The sequence below is a fragment of the Tetrao urogallus genome (assembly GCF_951394365.1).
Source record: "Tetrao urogallus genome assembly, chromosome: 3".
Lineage (NCBI taxonomy): Eukaryota > Metazoa > Chordata > Aves > Galliformes > Phasianidae > Tetrao > Tetrao urogallus.
Window position 1 is genome coordinate 11493916 of NC_136815.1, and position 17472 is coordinate 11511387.

The 17472-nt window shown below is 44.5% G+C and overlaps 2 protein-coding genes across 2 annotated transcripts in view; one reads left to right on the forward strand and one right to left on the reverse strand.

The window, feature by feature from the left end:
- Positions 1-4382: 4382 nt before the first annotated feature.
- NTAQ1 (N-terminal glutamine amidase 1) lies at positions 4383-14186 on the reverse strand (the record flags this gene model as incomplete). Its single annotated transcript, XM_079533326.1, has 6 exons — positions 4383-4513; positions 10128-10252; positions 10694-10842; positions 13298-13348; positions 13812-13911; positions 14110-14186. The coding sequence occupies 6 exons, from the start codon at positions 14184-14186 to the stop codon at positions 4383-4385; spliced, it is 633 nt and encodes a 210-aa protein (XP_079389452.1).
- A 360-nt stretch (positions 14187-14546) lies between these two features.
- Positions 14547-17472, forward strand: part of ATAD2 (ATPase family AAA domain containing 2) — a gene marked incomplete at both ends in the record, with an annotated part of 33274 nt that continues 30348 nt past the window's right edge. The window contains one exon of the mRNA XM_079533386.1: positions 14547-14726. Within this exon, the coding sequence (XP_079389512.1) occupies positions 14547-14726 (180 nt within the window). The remainder of the gene's footprint in view (positions 14727-17472) is intronic.

A 17472-nucleotide genomic window follows, 5' to 3' on the forward strand; every position in this document is an offset into this window, starting at 1 on the left:
GAAATTTAAGAGCCAAGAAAATGTGTTAAAAAAACATCTTTTTTTTTTCCTTTCTTAACATCCCAAACAGGTAAGCAAGAGGTTAGCTATAAAGCAAATGATATTCTTAACTACAGAGAAGCTGCAAAGAAGAGAAAGCAGCAGGATAGATGTGGGTCTCCTACCTCCCACAGAACTGCACCCATAGTTCCAAGGAAGTGAGAGGGCCAACCTGTGAGACGGGGCGCCCAGCATGAAGGTAGGGCTAGCAGGGTCCTGCCGTAACATTCCCAGCAGTGAAAGTGTTGCACAATTTCCAGTCACCAACGGCATGCAGAAGCTAAGAGAGAATGGGATTGTGAAGAACTTCCTTCTCTGCTTGTTCAGTGCCTAACTCAAGGGTGGCCAAGACTGAAAAGCCGCTGTCCAGGTGCCCTCAGCACATAAATGCCATAATAATAAAGAACAACGGAAAGACAGGCAAATTTTACTTTTTTCTCTCTAATCATTCTGAACAGATGCCTAATCTTACATGCAGCAGGTTCAGTGTGCGTGATGGAAGCTTTATTACGATAATTTGTTTGTAGCTCTTGTAAAAAATATGCCATTCCAGGTAACAAAAGGCAGAAGCCAGAGAGCAATCACAGCATTTCCTCTGTGGCCCTTCAACTGAAGTGGGAAAGGACAAGCTAAAGAAGGATGAAAGAGAGCAGAAAGCTAAACTGCATTAAGAAATCATCATACTAAAGGCAAATCAGCAGCATGCCTTTGTGCTGCATGCCTCAGGACATAATCTAGACATGGCAGATTAAAAGTCTCAGGGGCTGTCAGTAGCACCAACCAGCCCAGAGGTGATGGCAAAGCTTTCATTTTATTTCATGTCTCACAGCAGGACATGTTCCATGCGTGCTATCTTTGGGCTGCATGGCTGTACCAGCCAGAGTGGAGCTGTACCTGCCAAGCCATGCTTTGCTGTACGGTGCACTGCATTTATCTACCCCCACAAAAAGTCTTTTCAATCAGAGGTGTTTAATACATTGGTGATCACAAGTGTGTCTGTCAGTGACACTGCCTTCTTTGCTTTACAAACAGCAGCAGCAGTTCTTTGCTTGCACTCTCATATCCTCTGCTTCTGCAGGTACTTGACAAAGCAGCTCTGAAGAAACTGCTTGTCTGTCCACAGCTGGAAGTTCAATGAGTCAACACTGATGTGTCTGCCTCAAGTGTCAGCATGAAGATTAAACACAATAAGGTCTCCAAAGCAAAGCAGGATATGAGTTAACTGGTGAGAGAAAGGAGCAAGCACAGAACAAATTCACTTGGTCCCTTGGGGGACCCATTAGGACTAATCAGCACTAAAAAAAAGGCCTGTCTCCACTAATTATTGTTAGCAATCAGGGAGCAGCCACTCCTCTGCTACACCTCGTATTTAGGACCCTAAATGAGCACCTGGTGTACTCCTGAATCTGACTTTCTGATAGCACACCCTCTCCAATGTTAGTAAGTGCCACTAGGCTTGAAGGGCCACAGAGGAAATGCTGTGATTGCTCTCTGGCTTCTGCCTTTTGTTACCTGGAATGGCATATTTTTTACAAGAGCTACAAACAAATTATCGTAATAAAGCTTCCATCACACACACTGAACCTGCTGCATGTAAGATTAGGCATCTGTTCAGAATGATTAGAGAGAAAAGGGAGCGTTTCTTCACACTGATTTTTTTTTTAACTTGTACATTCTGAATAATGGTTGTATTTGTTCTCTTTCTTAAAAAACCTTGATCCTGAGATTAGTTAAACCATGCATCTCCTTTTACCTAGGCCTCACTAAAGGGAGCATCATACATTTCAGCCCCCAAACACCAGCTCAGGATGGTAGCTCAGTATTTAAATCAAATGACAAACTCAAGTAGGTAGGGATGAGAACCTCATGTTCTGCAACAAATCAGAAGTTCAGTTGAGGAATGCTCAGAAGTCAGAGCATACAGTCACATAGGACGTGCTTCATGTAAGCCATTCAAACAAGGCGTGGCTCTTCACATTCTCCATCCTGCTTTTCTCTATCCAGAGGCTACAAATCAGCTCTCCCACCCTGCAGAGGAGTGCTGCAACAACTGAACTCCTGCTCAGTCTGTGCTGGCTCCCAAGGAACCCATGTTAGCAACCTATCTGCTCAGCACCCAGCTGTACTGCATGCATTTGGCAACAGAAAATGTAAGCTTCTGCATTCAGCCAGCCCTTATGGTACAGAAAAAGATGCCTGGATGAAATCAAATCAATCCCACAGCTGTTTAACAGTCCATCTCTTCTGTTAACATGCTGAGTAAACTCTCTGAAACCACCGGGACGTGTGGTAATAATACATGCATGTGCATATTACATGTTTCTGTAGATAGAAATAGGATGATCCCCTTAACACTTAGAACTGTCACTGTGCTTTTCCTCACTGTGACTGAAGTGTTTCACAACTGTTTACTGCAGTCTCCATCCTTCTGTAGGGCAGTCTGTTCATTCCCTTCCCCCCCAGCCATATGCTCCTGCTGATTTACTTATACCAGCAGCAGCAGCTGTCTGACCTCAGAGCAAGCCGGTTCAAGGAGCTAAATGGAAGAAAAAAACCTTTTCTTCCTTCTGTTAGTTTAGCTTCCTAGCCCGGATTACCTTGGGGCCAGACAAATGCCAAGTGCAAGCATGTGGAGATAGGCAAGAACGTGTGGCCAATGGAAGAAGGAAAAGCAAGTGCCTCTTCCAGCACCCCTTAGCATTAGGTGAATTTAACTGAAATGTCAGGCACTTAATTCTCCTCTCGTACAGCACAGAAGCATCAACTTATCTGGATTTACACAGTGCTTGGAAGTTCCCTTTATGGATGTAGTGACTAAATTGAGATGCACTAGGTCAATTTACGTAAGTGACAGAAATAATGAATATACTGATCCTCACTTCTGAAGCGTGGCAACATTCAGCATGCTGAGCTACACTGTTCAGTAGTTCATGCATACTTTTCCAAAAGTTTTGTTGGTTGTTTTTTTTCCACAGTGTTTAAATACTCTTTTCAATTCGGGCAAAGTAGGTGAAAAAGCAATGTTTATAATGTGACGTCTACCTCTGATTTGATGTATTAAAAAACAAACAAGTTCATTCCTACAAAACAAAAGGCTTTATTTGATTTCCCCAAATACTTATTCCATATAAAGAAATATAAACAGTTCATAAATATACTGTGAGGCCAGCAAAACAAAACAAACCGACTCAAAATTAAAGCAGAGACACCTTCTTTGTTTACTTCATTGTCCTTTCAAGGAAGGGCTGCAATCAGTCTGTCTGCCAAATCGATACACAAAGTCCACTAAGGGGAACACTGAGCCCCATCCCACTTTGGGATTCATGTTGATGAAATCATCTAAGTTCATCTTGGAATCTAAAAGAGAAGCAGAAGAGTAAAAGCATGAAGTTCCTGATTCAGCTTCAGTAGCAGCTGTAATGAAAATCTCACGAAACAAAACATTGAAAGCTGAGTTTAAAAGGGCAGAGTTCAGAGCACATCTGCTGAGCAGCAGTCCAGCAACATTCTGCAAGTTGTGCAGTACTACAAGAACATCTGTACCCAGCATCTGTAACATGGCCTCAACAGGACTTCCAACCCCTACAATTCAGTGACTCTCTGATTTGTCCCTGACCCCTCCCTCTGTCTGTAGCAATAATCAATAATGGCATCACCTGATCAGTATCATTAGTCATAGAACAGTATGCATGGCAAAGATTTTTCCCTGTAACAGCAGCCTAGAAAGGGTGTCAGAGTACCGCTGCACAAATAACAACTAAAGCAGGCAACTGCAATGCAACAGGCACCTACTGATCTCTGCATTCATAAAATCCCAACTACTCAAAGGCAGAGGAGGTATTTCCCCACAGTGTCCTGATCCAAACTCATCTGAATCAGGGACCCTTTGCAACGAAGGAATTGGGTCACAGCAGCAGTCAGGATCCAGAGCTGCTTTATGTGTTTCAGAAGTGATTAGACCGTTGGCAAACCCAGAATCTGTTATTTCTCAGGCTCTTTCATTTGTTTGTGTTCCTTCCAGCCCTGAGCTTCCTGCTTGCTGCAAGGCCGTGCCATGCAGACAGGATGAAATATCTGACAGAGACCCACCTGTAGCCAAGAGGGATGTTCAGGCTGGCTGGGGGCAAACACTTTGTATTTTACTTATTTTTAACTCCTGAACCACTGAAGGAGGTCAAAAGGGTTTCTGCCATGTTTCTGAGAGAAGAGTAACCATGACTGCCTTTTGCTTGGAATTTTATCTCACCTGACCTCAGTAGGAAAGGTAGAAACCATTCTGTCCCAGTTGCAGATCCCAGAGTGCTCAGTGAAATGTGCTGATCTGCAGTTTGGGTTTAGATGCCTCATATATCCTTTTTCCAGAGCTGGTCTGATACAACAAGCATCCTGTGCTGACTCAGAACCATACTGATCAGAGATTTCCTATCTGTGGGCTTGTTACTGTATGTTCTCATTGACAGGCTGTGAAAATAACCTTTTAAAATACATATTAAAAGAGACTGAGTTTAAAGAACAGAGTGGGGTGCACATGGAGTTATTGTTACAGCTTTTCTATCACATTTAAGTATTTATTTTAACAAGGATGATTCATGCACACACTTCAGGATTAAGAACCAAACCAGAGAAGGCTCTAACGAATGCATAGAAAATCCTAGGATGTAACCTGCTTCAGCTGCAAAAACCTCATGTAACTAGGCTTACCATTATAAGGCACAAGTAAGGAAGAGAAGATGTTTGGGAAGCCCAAGCTCAGCAGTGCCAGCCATCACCCAGCTCTCTTCTTTGTACCACATCTACACCACAATGGTTTTGCAACTCACTGAATCCAAGCTCTCACCAATTGTAAGGTCTGGCTCCTAAATCCACCTTTTTCTTGTTTAAAAAGTCTTTTTGGGCTTTGCACATTAAAAATCCTCACATCCAGCCAAGCACGGTCCTGCTTCTAAAGAATAGAAGATGGCAACTTCCTGCCTAATTATGTGATGATTTAAACTAGCACAAGCCCAGCAATTTGCTTTTGTAGCTCAAGAACAATTAGCAGAGGATAACAGCTCTTGCTTGCGGGTAAACTGCTAAGCTTATTTTCCAATTCCCAGCTTGTCTTTTCTTTCCAGATGCTTTTATTTTAAAATGAATTTGATTACACATATGGTTTAAGATTTGAAGGATAAGTAATTCCCTGTTTTATGTGTACTTGGTAGAATAATAATTTTGTGATAACGTTCTGAGAATAGTAAAGAAGCCCAAAGGGGATTGTTCCACTAGTTACAAACACAGCTGCTGCTGTTAGTAGCTTGAAAGTGGCTGTCACAACATCTGTAGGAAGTGAAATATTCTCTTGCATTCAGGAGGACTGTGGCAGAGCAAAACAGTCTGTTACAGAAGTTTAATAAAAGGAAGAGCTGCTTTAACCAGCAAACAAAAACCCTCCTGTCAGCAACGGATGGTCTAAGAACCAACCAGCAGGTGGCACTGAAGCAATATGACAACTATCCATTAGAAAACAGGCTCCTCTCATGTTTTATTCGGCTCAGGAGATAAAAGTCCCCCTGTTCTTACTACTCATATGTCATCTCCGAATGCCATGTATGTTATGTTAGACCTTACAGCTTTCGGAAGCAGCCCAGCAAAAAAACACATGAGAACAACAGAAAGCCCTTTTCCTGAGGTAGATAAGAGGACGATACACAGCAGAATTTACAAATGGGACATCTGGGTGCAAGAGCTGACAAACCAAAAGGATTCCTCCACAGAAGCAAGGAGCTGCATGTTTTATGTAAGATTTACACGAAGTCAAGAGCAGCACAGCTTTCTAAAGTATGTATTTTTGAGATTTATATTACGCTCAGTCCTCCTCAGATGCCTATGCATCATGCTAGTTTGCATTTGTGCATGAACAAAGTTAGCAGTTCCTTTTTGACCAAAACAACTTTGTTCACAGTCAATAAGATCTAACTGATGCATCCTGGGATTCTTGCATAGGTTTTTGTTGTTGTTGTTTTTTTTTTATTAATGAAACTTGACAGTGTTTCCCCAAGCAGGGACAAAAAAAAAAAAAAAAGACATGGCCTGTTTACTATCAGTTAGCCAGGATACACTTGTGGCTTCTGCCGACAGGAGGCAGAAAGTGGTGCTGCAGCCTTGGCTTGGCTCGTAGAGGTGGGACTTGCTCTGCATGACAGCTGCTCCAGCACCGCTTGGCGGGCGAGCAAGACTGAACCACAGCCTCCCCGGTTCACAGGAAGCTATGTAACTTCAGTAAGCCATCCCCACTACTACAAAATTTCTGTTCTTAGTTGTACATTTACTGACTATCCTACCCGATTCTTTACTTGTGCAAAAAGCTCATGAAGTAGGAGCTTGACAGATCCAAGTTTTCACAGAATAGAATTAGAGTCACCAAGGCTGGAAAAGATCTCTAGGATCATCCAGTCCAACCGATCACCTACCACCAATAGTTCCCCTTTAAACCACATCCCTCAGTACAACATCTGAACATTTCTTGAACACCTCCAGAGACAGTGGTTCCACCAATCCCCTGGGCAGCCTGTGCCAGCCCCTGACCACTCTTAAGGAGAATTTTTTCCTAATATCCAACCTGAACCTCCCCAGCACAACTTGAGGCCATTACCTCTCATCCTGTCGCTGTTACCTAAGAGAAGAGGCCGACCCCCCACCTCACCACAACCTCCTTTTAAGCAGTTGTAGAGAGCAATAAGGTGTCCTCTGAGCCTTCTCTTCTATGACTGAACAATTCCAGCTCCCTCAGCCATTGCTTGTAAGATTTGTGCTCCAGACCCCTCACCAGCTTCCTTGCCCTTCTGTGGACACGCTCCAAGGCCTCGATGTCTTTCTTTCTAATCCCAAATGAGAGGAACTAAAGGTTATTGTGCATATGAGCTTCTTACATTCATACTGGTCTTTTTTTCTTGTCTTCTTTTTTCTCCCCCGGCCCTTCTGGCTTGTAGTAAGAATTCTACCACTACCTGGTAGTGCAAATAAGGCAGAAATGGCAGACTTTTGCCTGGCGTCTGTCTGTTGCACAGATAAGTAACAAAGCAATTCCAGAATTTCTCAACCGTCCTACTTAAATTACCTTCAAAACTAAAAAGGAAAAAAAGCCTTTAGAAATCAATCCTCACATGTGCTACCACACACTTGGGGAGAACTGAAATTCAAACAAGGCTTTTCAGTGTTAAGAGTGATGTTAACAGTTGTACACAAGCTGCAAAACCATCTGTTCTGAGTAATTGTGAAACACACTGCAAGCTGTGTTTTACACGGGCTTGCAGTAAGGAGCGCTGATCTCATCAGGTAAGCAAGAACCAAACCTCATTAATTTGCAGAGGGAAGATGCAAGAGAGAACACCAGGCTGGGTTAGAGAGCCCAAGAATGATTGATCTGTGCCTTAAGTTATTATATCTTGTTCAAAAAAAGAAAAAGAAATACCAGGCTCTTTTGTCTTCTTCCAGCAGGAAGCCACTGGCATTCAGGTGGGACAGGGCAGAGCAGTCTGCTACAGCTCAAGCATGAGGATTCCAGCAGAACTGCTTGGAGCATAAAGCTGGGTGAGAAAGCACTGTGTGTGCAGCTCACCAGTTGGGTTTGCCAGTTTCACCTGGCACTCACAGCAGAGGCCAGAGCACTGTCAAAAGGACACACACAGGCCTAGCTCTGCAAACAAGTAGGGCAGAGCCAGCTGCAAAAGCAAATTGTATTAGCATGTGATGAGACGTGATGAGAGTCTGGGTTGCTTTTTTATTTTTTTGTGTGTGTTTTTGTGGGCTTGGTTGTTTTTTGTTTTTAAAATAATCCTTAATTTCTTTTAAAAAAGCCCTTGTTCAGCATCAAAGACACGTATCAAACAGAAGCAGTACAGAAACCCTGCATGCCTTCGTAATCATCTTCTCAAGAGCTTACGAGTGCAGCTTCTCTAAATGACAGCCACACAATAACAAATAAAAATATAATGCTCTGATCTAGATATGCTTCACAAATAAACTGACACTAAAACAATATATGCAGCCAATTCTGTCAGCCATTAAATTGAAGTCATTCCTAACATGAAATGTGAGCAATTTAATCTACACAGTCACAAATTAACGTGGAAAGCAGAGTACTCTAAGTGAAATGGTGGGGAGAAAACAATTATCCGCAATGGAATTTGGCATGGATGTCGACATTCATACTTCAGGCTCTTTTCTGGTAACAAAAGGTCAGCCACACAGTTTTCAAACAAGATTAAAAAAAGGTACTTTATGCCTGATAAAACTATGCTGAGAAATTATTTCTTTACCAGTCTCTAGAGGAAGAAATTACCAGTTCCCCATGTTGGCAGTAATGTTTTCTAAACCTCCATGTTGTTCTACAGAACTGCATCACTGAAGCACAAGGCTAGGATTTCACTACAGGTTAGGCACATGCTTGCTCTACAGTTGTTAGACCTAAACTCCTCACTGACTTCTGGTCAAGTTTGTTGAGACCTGGAGAACACGACATTTGAGGAAAGGCTGAGAGAACAAGACCTGATCAGCTTTCAACAGAAAAGACGAAGGAGGGAGCATACTGCTGTACGGGTAATGGATTAGAGGACGGACCCAGAGCCTTCTTGGAGGAGTCTGGCAACACAACTCACCAGGGAATATGGGAAATTCCAATTATATGCTATTATATACATATAATACAAAATATGTATTATTTTTCCATGACTGGTCAAATACTAGAACATTGTGCCTAGAGATGCTGCCTCTGTCCCTGGCATTGCTCAAGACTAGACTAGAGAGCCCTAAAGAATTCTGATCTCATTACACCTGCTTAGAGCAGGAGCCTGACTGGATGACTTGTGAATGTTCCTTCTGGTGCAGTAAGGTACAGACTAAGGAATGAAGAATGGAAGGAATGAAGATCCATATACCTTTAAGTTTCTACCAACATCACAGAGACAATCTGGAGGTTGGCTGATACCACCTGGCTGTTGTTCATCAGAAAAGCAAAGCTCAGCCATGCAGTCAAGAGGAGAGTTACAGGGTTTGTATCTACGGAATCATTCATTGCAGCTGGAGGTATACCTACAACTGCTTGGATCATTTTACAACTGTACTTAGTGCAGTAATGTTTAACCTGAGTAGGAGTTTTCATCTCTTCCCAGTCTGGCCTGGTCAACACTCATCACACCTTCATTAATGCTCAACTATCACAATAAGGTTTCCACACGCAAAATACCCTCAGCACTTAAGAGGCTTCAGCTAGCAGTGAAGCATGCACTGCAGGCTAGGTTAGGCATTCTCTGCTTCCTCTCTCATCTCTACATATCATTTTACTGAAAAGAAGGACTAGGACAGGGTTTGAGATACTTTATAACTTGGAATGTCCAAAAACACCTAAAGCTCCATGAAATGGTATCTGTGCTCTCATGCCCATTCATAACTCATTTATATTTAGTTTGAAACACAAAATTTTTTTAGAAGCCAATTGCAAAGACTGTGAATTAAGTTCCCTGCAACTTAAAACCATAATAAACTTACCCTTAAATACAAAATGTATTTCTTTGACCCTACCTTCTCTAATATATAGCATTGTATTATTTAAAAAGCAGAAAGAGCAAAACCAAACACACACAACAATGGCAAACTCTTTTAAAACTAAACTTTATGCTTTTCTCCATCTGGGAACAAAATGAACGAAAATATAAAGCCAGCCTGGCAAACGTGTTTAGTGTAAGCTGACATGCTGTGTGGAAAGTATGGCTTAAGAATCCATATAGAATAGAAGAGATGGCAACTCTTTATTTCTGTGCTTGGACCACAGGCTATTATCTAAACTAACACTCAGTGCCTGGGGAAAAATTGGCTGACTTGCCCATTTGCCCCAGAAGCATCCTTAGGTCTATTCATCTGGTAGAGAAACTTCAAACATCTTAGGTGGGCCTTTCTTTCATCTCCCCATTGTAATGATAGCACAAAACCACTCTTCTCTGCTCAGTTTATGAGAACTGAGTAATTAACATTTGACAATGGTAACTGCCAGGAGGCACGCTAGACTTCGTGTGTTCAGAAAAGACAAATGCTTCACAACTCTGTCATCTTACCAGCAGTTTCAATGCAAGGGTATGAAGGAGGAGGTTTCTGCCATTTCCCATTTGCATCCTTCATATGAGATCTGTCTGAAGCAAATGTCTTCAAGTACAAATCTGCTCGAATCATTCTGATCTTCCTAAACAATAATTAAATAATGAAAAACATCAAATAAATGCATCAAATAAATAAATAATAAATATTGAAATGGTGAAAAATTGTATCAAATGATGTGTGCATGTAATGCCACTGTCACATATTTGTTCGTCATAGTTATTAATTAGGCATTCTGAACAAGAGCTCTTCTTCCTCTTGAACAGCATTAATTTAGTTAAACACTTAACTCACAAACATTGTGCCAAGCAGCAAACTAGCTCCCAAGAAACTAGAGCAGGGAAGAGAAGGGCTTTCGATAACTAAAAGATGGCAACCCCTAGGTAAAGAGCTTTAGAGACATAATGCAGTGCATTTAGCTTCCTGAAATATAGCAGAAACTTCTGTCACTGTCTATCCACAGACAGAACTTCAACTTAAGTCTCCAGGAAATACCATCCGTGGTCTTTATTTTTGTTGTCAGCACCTGTGAAATTCTGGATGAAGGCTGTCATCCGGCCTAAAGGCCTCCGCGCTGTACATCTCAAAAGGGCACGGAAATGGCAACACAGTGTCAAGGTCATAAACGAAGTTCTGCTCTCCACCCGGAACGTGAAGTAGGATAACATGGTAGTCCTGAGAAGAAGAATTTCATTGTTTAAACAGCTGTTTATCAGAAACTGAAAGAGAGAGGGGAAAAAAAAAATTGTCCTAAAAGCAGAAGCTACAGCTCCTTTCCTTTCCATCATTTCTGTCCTTGAAATTTAGGCCCAGACATCTCTGCCACCAGAAGAGAGGATTCCTAATGGCACCTCACCCTTGTTACTCTTCAGTAAACCTTGGTATTCTTCCCATTTCTTTACGGTCTCCTTTGATTTAAGCCTGGACAGCCAAACTAAAGCTAAACTATTCCTTATACCAGCTATTTTATTCCTTAACACATAAGTAACACAGGCACGGCGGAGGCTTAGAGAAACTGGAGTTATTTACCTTGTTCATTACACTGCAGCTTTCCAAAGCTAAACTGAAGGTAGTTGGCAGTTTACTACAGAGAACACTAAATCCACTCACAAAAAGTTTGAAGCTCTGTCTTTTGACACTCGAGCACAACCCTAAGCAAAGAAGACTGAGAAATGAATGAATAAGATCTCGGGCAAGCTATTTTCACAGACCAATTTACCTATGCAACTGTATGCAAAAACAACATTTAGAAAAGTCTGTTACAAAGTACATGAAAAAATTAACTACAAGCTTTACAAAAACTCCATCTGAGCTCAGGCTGATTTGGGCTGCTGCCCGGTTCAGCGATCAACCCTCCTTTTTAAAAGACAAGCTTTTATAAGCAAATGCTAGTGCCAACCATTTCTTCCCTGCATAACATGGGCTGTGTAAGATCTAAGATTTCTGTAGCCAGAAAGCTTCACTCTTTCTACGTTTAAAGTCCCATGCGAATCACTTTTTAGTAAGTACTGGGGAATTTCTTCTTCTAGGGTTCATCTCAACCTGTGTCGAGAGAGACATCCACTCAGCAATATGGAGGAGTTACACAAGTCTGAGACTAAACCCATCAACTCTCAGCTACCTAGGGCTCATATTCAACACAAGCAAATTTGCTCAAAGCTACGGTTGTGATTATGTGTACTTATGGAAATATTGCTACTGCAAGACTATGGAAGGTATTTGCAGACTTTCTGCAGATATTTTTTGGTCATTATTATTTTATAGCTGTGCAGTATCAACAATCAAATTTGAACTGCTAAAGGATGGAATGAAAATACATCTGCTCTGAAGACCAAATTCTCTGTTTTTCTGGTTTCATCATTATTGCCATCAGTGACCAAAAGGATACGGCCAAAACTGCACAGGCTCTGAGTCCTCCTTGAGGAAGACAGCAAATCAAGGAGCCTTCTAGTACCTAAAGGGAGCCTATAAACAGGAGGGGAATCAACTCTTTGAAAGGGTAGATAAACTGCAGGACAAGGAGAAATGGTTTGAAGTCGAAGGAGGGAAGATTTAGGTTGGATGTCAGGGGGAAGTTCTTCGCTATGAGAGTGGTGAGGTGCTGGAACAGGCTGCCCAGAGAGGTTGTGGATGCCCCGTCCCTGGAGGTGTTCAAGGCCAGGTAGGATGAGGCAGCCTGGTCTAGTATTAACCATGGGTGCTGGTGGCCCTGCCTGCGGCAGGGGGGTTGGAACTTGATGATCCTTGAGGTCCCTTCCCACCCAGGCCATTCTGTGAAATGCCACAGTCCACGGAAATATCAGAAATACTTTCGGAGAGAATTAATGATTCTGCAATTGCAGTTAGGAAGCTTGCAGATATCTTTTGCTAAACTTCAGAAACACACAGCCACACAAAACGGAGAGGATTCTTTAGTGGAATAACTCTGTAATGTTGCATAGGTAAAAGAGATTCCATAGAGGCTAAACTGCATTCACAATCAAACTACACTCCAAAGACACCACTTAAGGGCAGTTTAAATGCCGAATCTTGAAGACATGTAATGCTTACATTTTTCAATCCTAGATCAACCCTATGTAGGTATTTACGTCCATCTTTTACTTACAAATACAGACTTCTACTACAGATTCTACAGAGCTGGTGGCCCCAACAAATCCAGATGGTAATTTTCACAGATTTGTTATACACTCTTACCAAAGTTAAGGTCAGTCATTTGAAGATTTGTGTCTCACTGTTATTTTCCTATGAGCAATAAAAAGGAACACTGGACTTTGGCTCTTAATGAATCTGCTGCAGAAAAATAATAAACGCTGATGCAGAACTATGGAATGTCTGAAGCTGCAGGGACCTCAGTGTCCATGTGGCACAACCCCTGCTCCAGCAGGGACACCCAGAGCAGGATGCACAGGTCCACATCCAAGAGACTTTTGGAGATCTCTAAGGAGGAGACTCCACAGCCTCTGGGCAAGCTGTGCCAGTAGTCATCTGTCTGCACACTGAAAAAGTATTTCACTGATACACAGATGTTACAGGAAATGTGGATAACACTGCCCACATATGGTTGTGCAAACGTCAATTATCAAACATGCTATCAAATACCAAAAAAAATAAAGAAAACAAAAGGCCTTACCCAGACAACAGGTTCATCTCCATGCCCTGATTTCTGTTTCCAGAGTGGAATCTGAAAGTTAAGTGATTTGAAATGAAACACTGCAGCTCCGTACAGATGAATCTCAACGATCCACTGCATTGCCTTCTCTCACTGCTGCAGGCAGAACAGTTTTGCTAGCTCCTATCTCTTAGGAGCATCGGATACTATTCTGAACCATACTATCTCATCACTCCTCTCCACTTCCAGGTGACAAGGCAGGGTTTCCCCACCACCTACAGGGACACCACGCTTCTCCCCTTTAGCCCAAGCACATCAGACAACCACATCTCACAGTGGGAGGTCTGAACACACCTGATCCTGGATTCTGAAGGGCCGTAGGGCCACGTCCCCCCAGGGCAGCCAGGGGTTGGAATGCCAGGGGTCACATCTCCACTGCGCTGGGCAGTGGCTTAAAGGCTGCGGCGTAAGGGTGCGGGGGAGCCCCCAGGCGGGGCTTCACAGCCTCCGCCGCATTCAGACCGCGACCGCTCACCATCCTCCTATCGTTGGATATGAAAACAGCATAGAACTCTTCCAGAGGGTAGCGATCCTGGCTCCTGATGTACTCGCAGAGCTTCCACACGTTCTCTTCGCTGTAAAACACCAAGGGCGGGATTTTTACTCCTCCTTCCCACATTCCCAACAGACTCAATTCCTCTGGGGGCGGCTCCCCACCTTACGCGGCCCCACCGCCGCACACCAGCGTTGCCTCAGGGCCCACACCGTGCTACGCCCGCCGCCATACTGCGACCGCCTCCCGTCCTCGGGGCCTTTCCCGGCTCTCCCCTTACCAGTAGCAGCTTGTGTAGACACAGGCAGCTCGGGGAGGCACTGCCGCCGAGTACGAAGACGGAGACGGCCGCTCCATGGCCGGGCCCACCCGGCGGCACAGCGCCCGCCCCCCGCTGGCAGCCACGCCCCCTGCTGGCAGCCACGCCCCCCTGCTGGCGGAGCGCGTCGTTTAGCCAATGCCGTGGCGCCCGAGTGGCGCGCGGCGGCGTTTCCGCGCCGAAACTCAAATGGACGCAGCGCGACGCACGTGTCCTTCCGCTAGGCGGGCTGGGACTCGCGGCCGGAGGAAAAAAGAGGCCGCGGGCAGAGCGAACCCAGCGAGCCTCCGAAAACGCGGGGAGCGGAGCGGCGGCGTGCCGGCGGCGAGGCCGTTCTCGGGCGGCGAGGGGGTGGGTAAGGTGTCAGGAAGCTGTCGCCGCGGAGGGATCCCGCCGCCATGGTGGTCTTGCGGAGCAGCGGCGCTCGCCGCGGGCCGCCCTTCGCCATTATGGACTCCAGCTCCGAGTTCATCTCCCTGCAGCCCACCGCGCTCGGCTCCCGCCGCACCTGGACGCGCTCGCAGAGCTCCTCGTCCGCCGCCGGCTCCAAAGGGATGGAGAGGAGGGGGAGATCGGCTGTGAGTGGTGCGCAGCGCCGGGGTTGGGAGGAGGGGCGGGAGCTGCGCGGTGCGGTGCGGTGCGGAGCACGGCGCGGCGGTGTCGGCGCTGGAGCTCGTGTTCCTTTTGCGAGCGGAGGTGCGGGGGAGCGGGCCGCGAAGGCGCGCTTCGAGCTCTGCCTCCGCCTTGCCCGCTCTGCTTCCTACCTGTCCCGTGCGAGCCTTTTTGTTTTTTTTGTTGTTTTTTTTTAACTTAAAAAGTGCTCCGAGGAAGATTTTAGAGATAGCTTTTCTTTGGAGTAGTTGTGGTCAGGGTTGTAGCGAGAGCGCTCGCTGTTCTGATGGCAAGAGCGTGAAAAGCAGAGTTTGGTGAACACTGAGGTGATGTGGAGCTGCCGTGAAGGTGCTGTGTGGTCTCAGAACTCCTTTAGGCGTCGGGACCCATTTGTCTTCTCAAGACTGTAGAGCTAGGAAGAGGGAGGGAAGATTTAGGTTGGATGTCAGGGGGAAGTTCTTTACAGAGAGAGTGGTGAGGTGCTGGAACAGGCTGCCCAGGGAGGTTGTGGATGCCCCGTCCCCGGAGGTGTTCAAGGCCAGACTGCATGGGTTCCTGGGCAGCCTGGTCTAGTATTAAATGGGGAGGTTGGTGGCCCTGCATGTGCAAGGGGGTTGGAGATTCATGATCCTTGAGGTCCCTCCCAACCCTGGCCATTCTGTGATTCTGTGAAGACTCATAGAATCACTAAAACTGGGAAAGGATCAAACACCAACCCATCCCACCATGCCTGCCAACCATGTCCACAGTGCCACATCCACATGGTTCTTGAGCACCTCCAGGGATGGTGATCCCATCCCAACTCTCTGGGCAGCTGTGCCACGGCATCACCACTCTGAGAAGAAATTTCTCCTAATATCCTACCTGAACCTCCATTGGTGCAACTTCAGGCCATTCCAAGAAGTTCTTGGGGTGTCTTTTCTTTACAAGCAGACATGGAGTCTGCTTAAAAATCCACACTTTTGCGGTGTACAAGACATGGCTGTGGAAGCCTCCATGGTCTTGGGCTGCCCGTTGTATTGCCCTCCCTCACATGTAAAGTGAGGCAGAAGAAAACATCTAGCACGTTGTCAGTGTGGGAATGGCAATGGGGAAGTTCAGTGTGAACGGAATCACTGCAGTGAATGTTAGATCATTATTATGGAACCAGTTGTAATGTTTTTCTTTGTTTTGTGGTGGGTTTTTTCTTTCTTTTTTTTTTTTTTTTTTTTTTTTTTTTTTTTTTTTTCCTCCTTCTTCTCAGCAGAAACTTGCCTCAAGGCTTAGTGTCATTCTTTCTTCGAAGGACCCCTGAGGGTTGGCTGGAGCACTTGGATTGCAGAGACCTGTAGGAGTGCCCTAAAGGGTAGGGTTGAACATGCAGTTGGAACCAAGATGAAGTCCTGATGTCATTTCCCTAACTGCTCAATGTGCAAAGTCTTGGTAGCAGCTGTTGCAGTTCTATCACCAAGCCATTTATCTCCAAGTTATTCAGTTTACTTTCTTTATACAGGTTAAGGAGCGTATAGCAGAAAGTCTAAGGTAAACTGGAATCTGCTGGGTTTATCTTCTCCGAAGTTCTCAGGCCCAAGGAGTCCCATGGGAGGCCATGAGTGTTTAGTGTTCCTCTGGAAGCTATATATCCACAGGTTTACAATTTTAGTGAAACTCCCCTGGCTGAGCAAGATCACTGTACTGTGAGCAGTACTTGAGATCTGTGTGCTCCACAGTTTGCTTTTTGTCTAGACAAGGTGAAAACTTGCCCTTTTGTAGACTCTTTATGAGTCATCTGCATGGGTGCTCAGCACCAGAGCTCACAGCCTTGTGAGCAGCATAAACACACCTGTGTGCTCTGATGGCACTGCAGCGTACAGTCGGTTCCTTTGAGTCATACAGGTAACTTTTGAGAAACAGTTGTTGATCACTTCCTATGGAACGAGGAAAGTAACTTTCAAAATTCCTTCATCCAGTTTCCTCCTTGTTCTGGTTTATCTGCTTCTTTCTACTTACTTTACTCCTCAGATGTGTTTTTTCAGCTTTTTGCAACTGATATGAGCTAATTCTGCTCTTTTGGCAGCTTGCTGGAGTTAACCTCATGCTTCTGTCCCGCATTGAACTGCAGTGCTGTCCTGGGAGGGGGGGGGATGGTCAGAGTTAGCAGTGTACATTGTTACTGTTTTGTCAGCATCCTTCTGAATTGAGGAAAAAATGAAGACAGAAGGGCCGCACAGTTTATCAAGGATAGGACAACTGTTTACCACTGAGGTTGTTACAGACAAGTCTTTTTTTTTTTTTTTTTTTTTAAATACTTTTCTGCAAAAGTATGTGCAGAAAGATTTCCCAACTCATTACATTGTCTTTTTCCTAATGATCAATATTGGCATTCTTTAAGCGTTTGTTCTTATTTGAATTTGGAATTCAGCCCAGAGATTTGTGTGGCATATTGCTGCAGTCATCTTTTAACTGGTGCTGGAAACCTTTAAGTTTCCTCCTGAGTAAGGTTTACTTTTAGGTCGATGTAGAAATACTCGATGCAGCAGTTACAACTGGCATACTTAAGCTTAAGTACACTTTGTGTCTTTGGAAGTGAGATTTCACAAGCGATGTTATTTAGCAATAACTCCTTGTACTTAAAACTTTGATTCTGCTGTGAAAGTGCTGTATGTTTGGGGTGGTGGAACGCAGTTGCCCTGCAAAGACAAGGGTGCTGCAGCACTGTTTGCCCAGAATTGA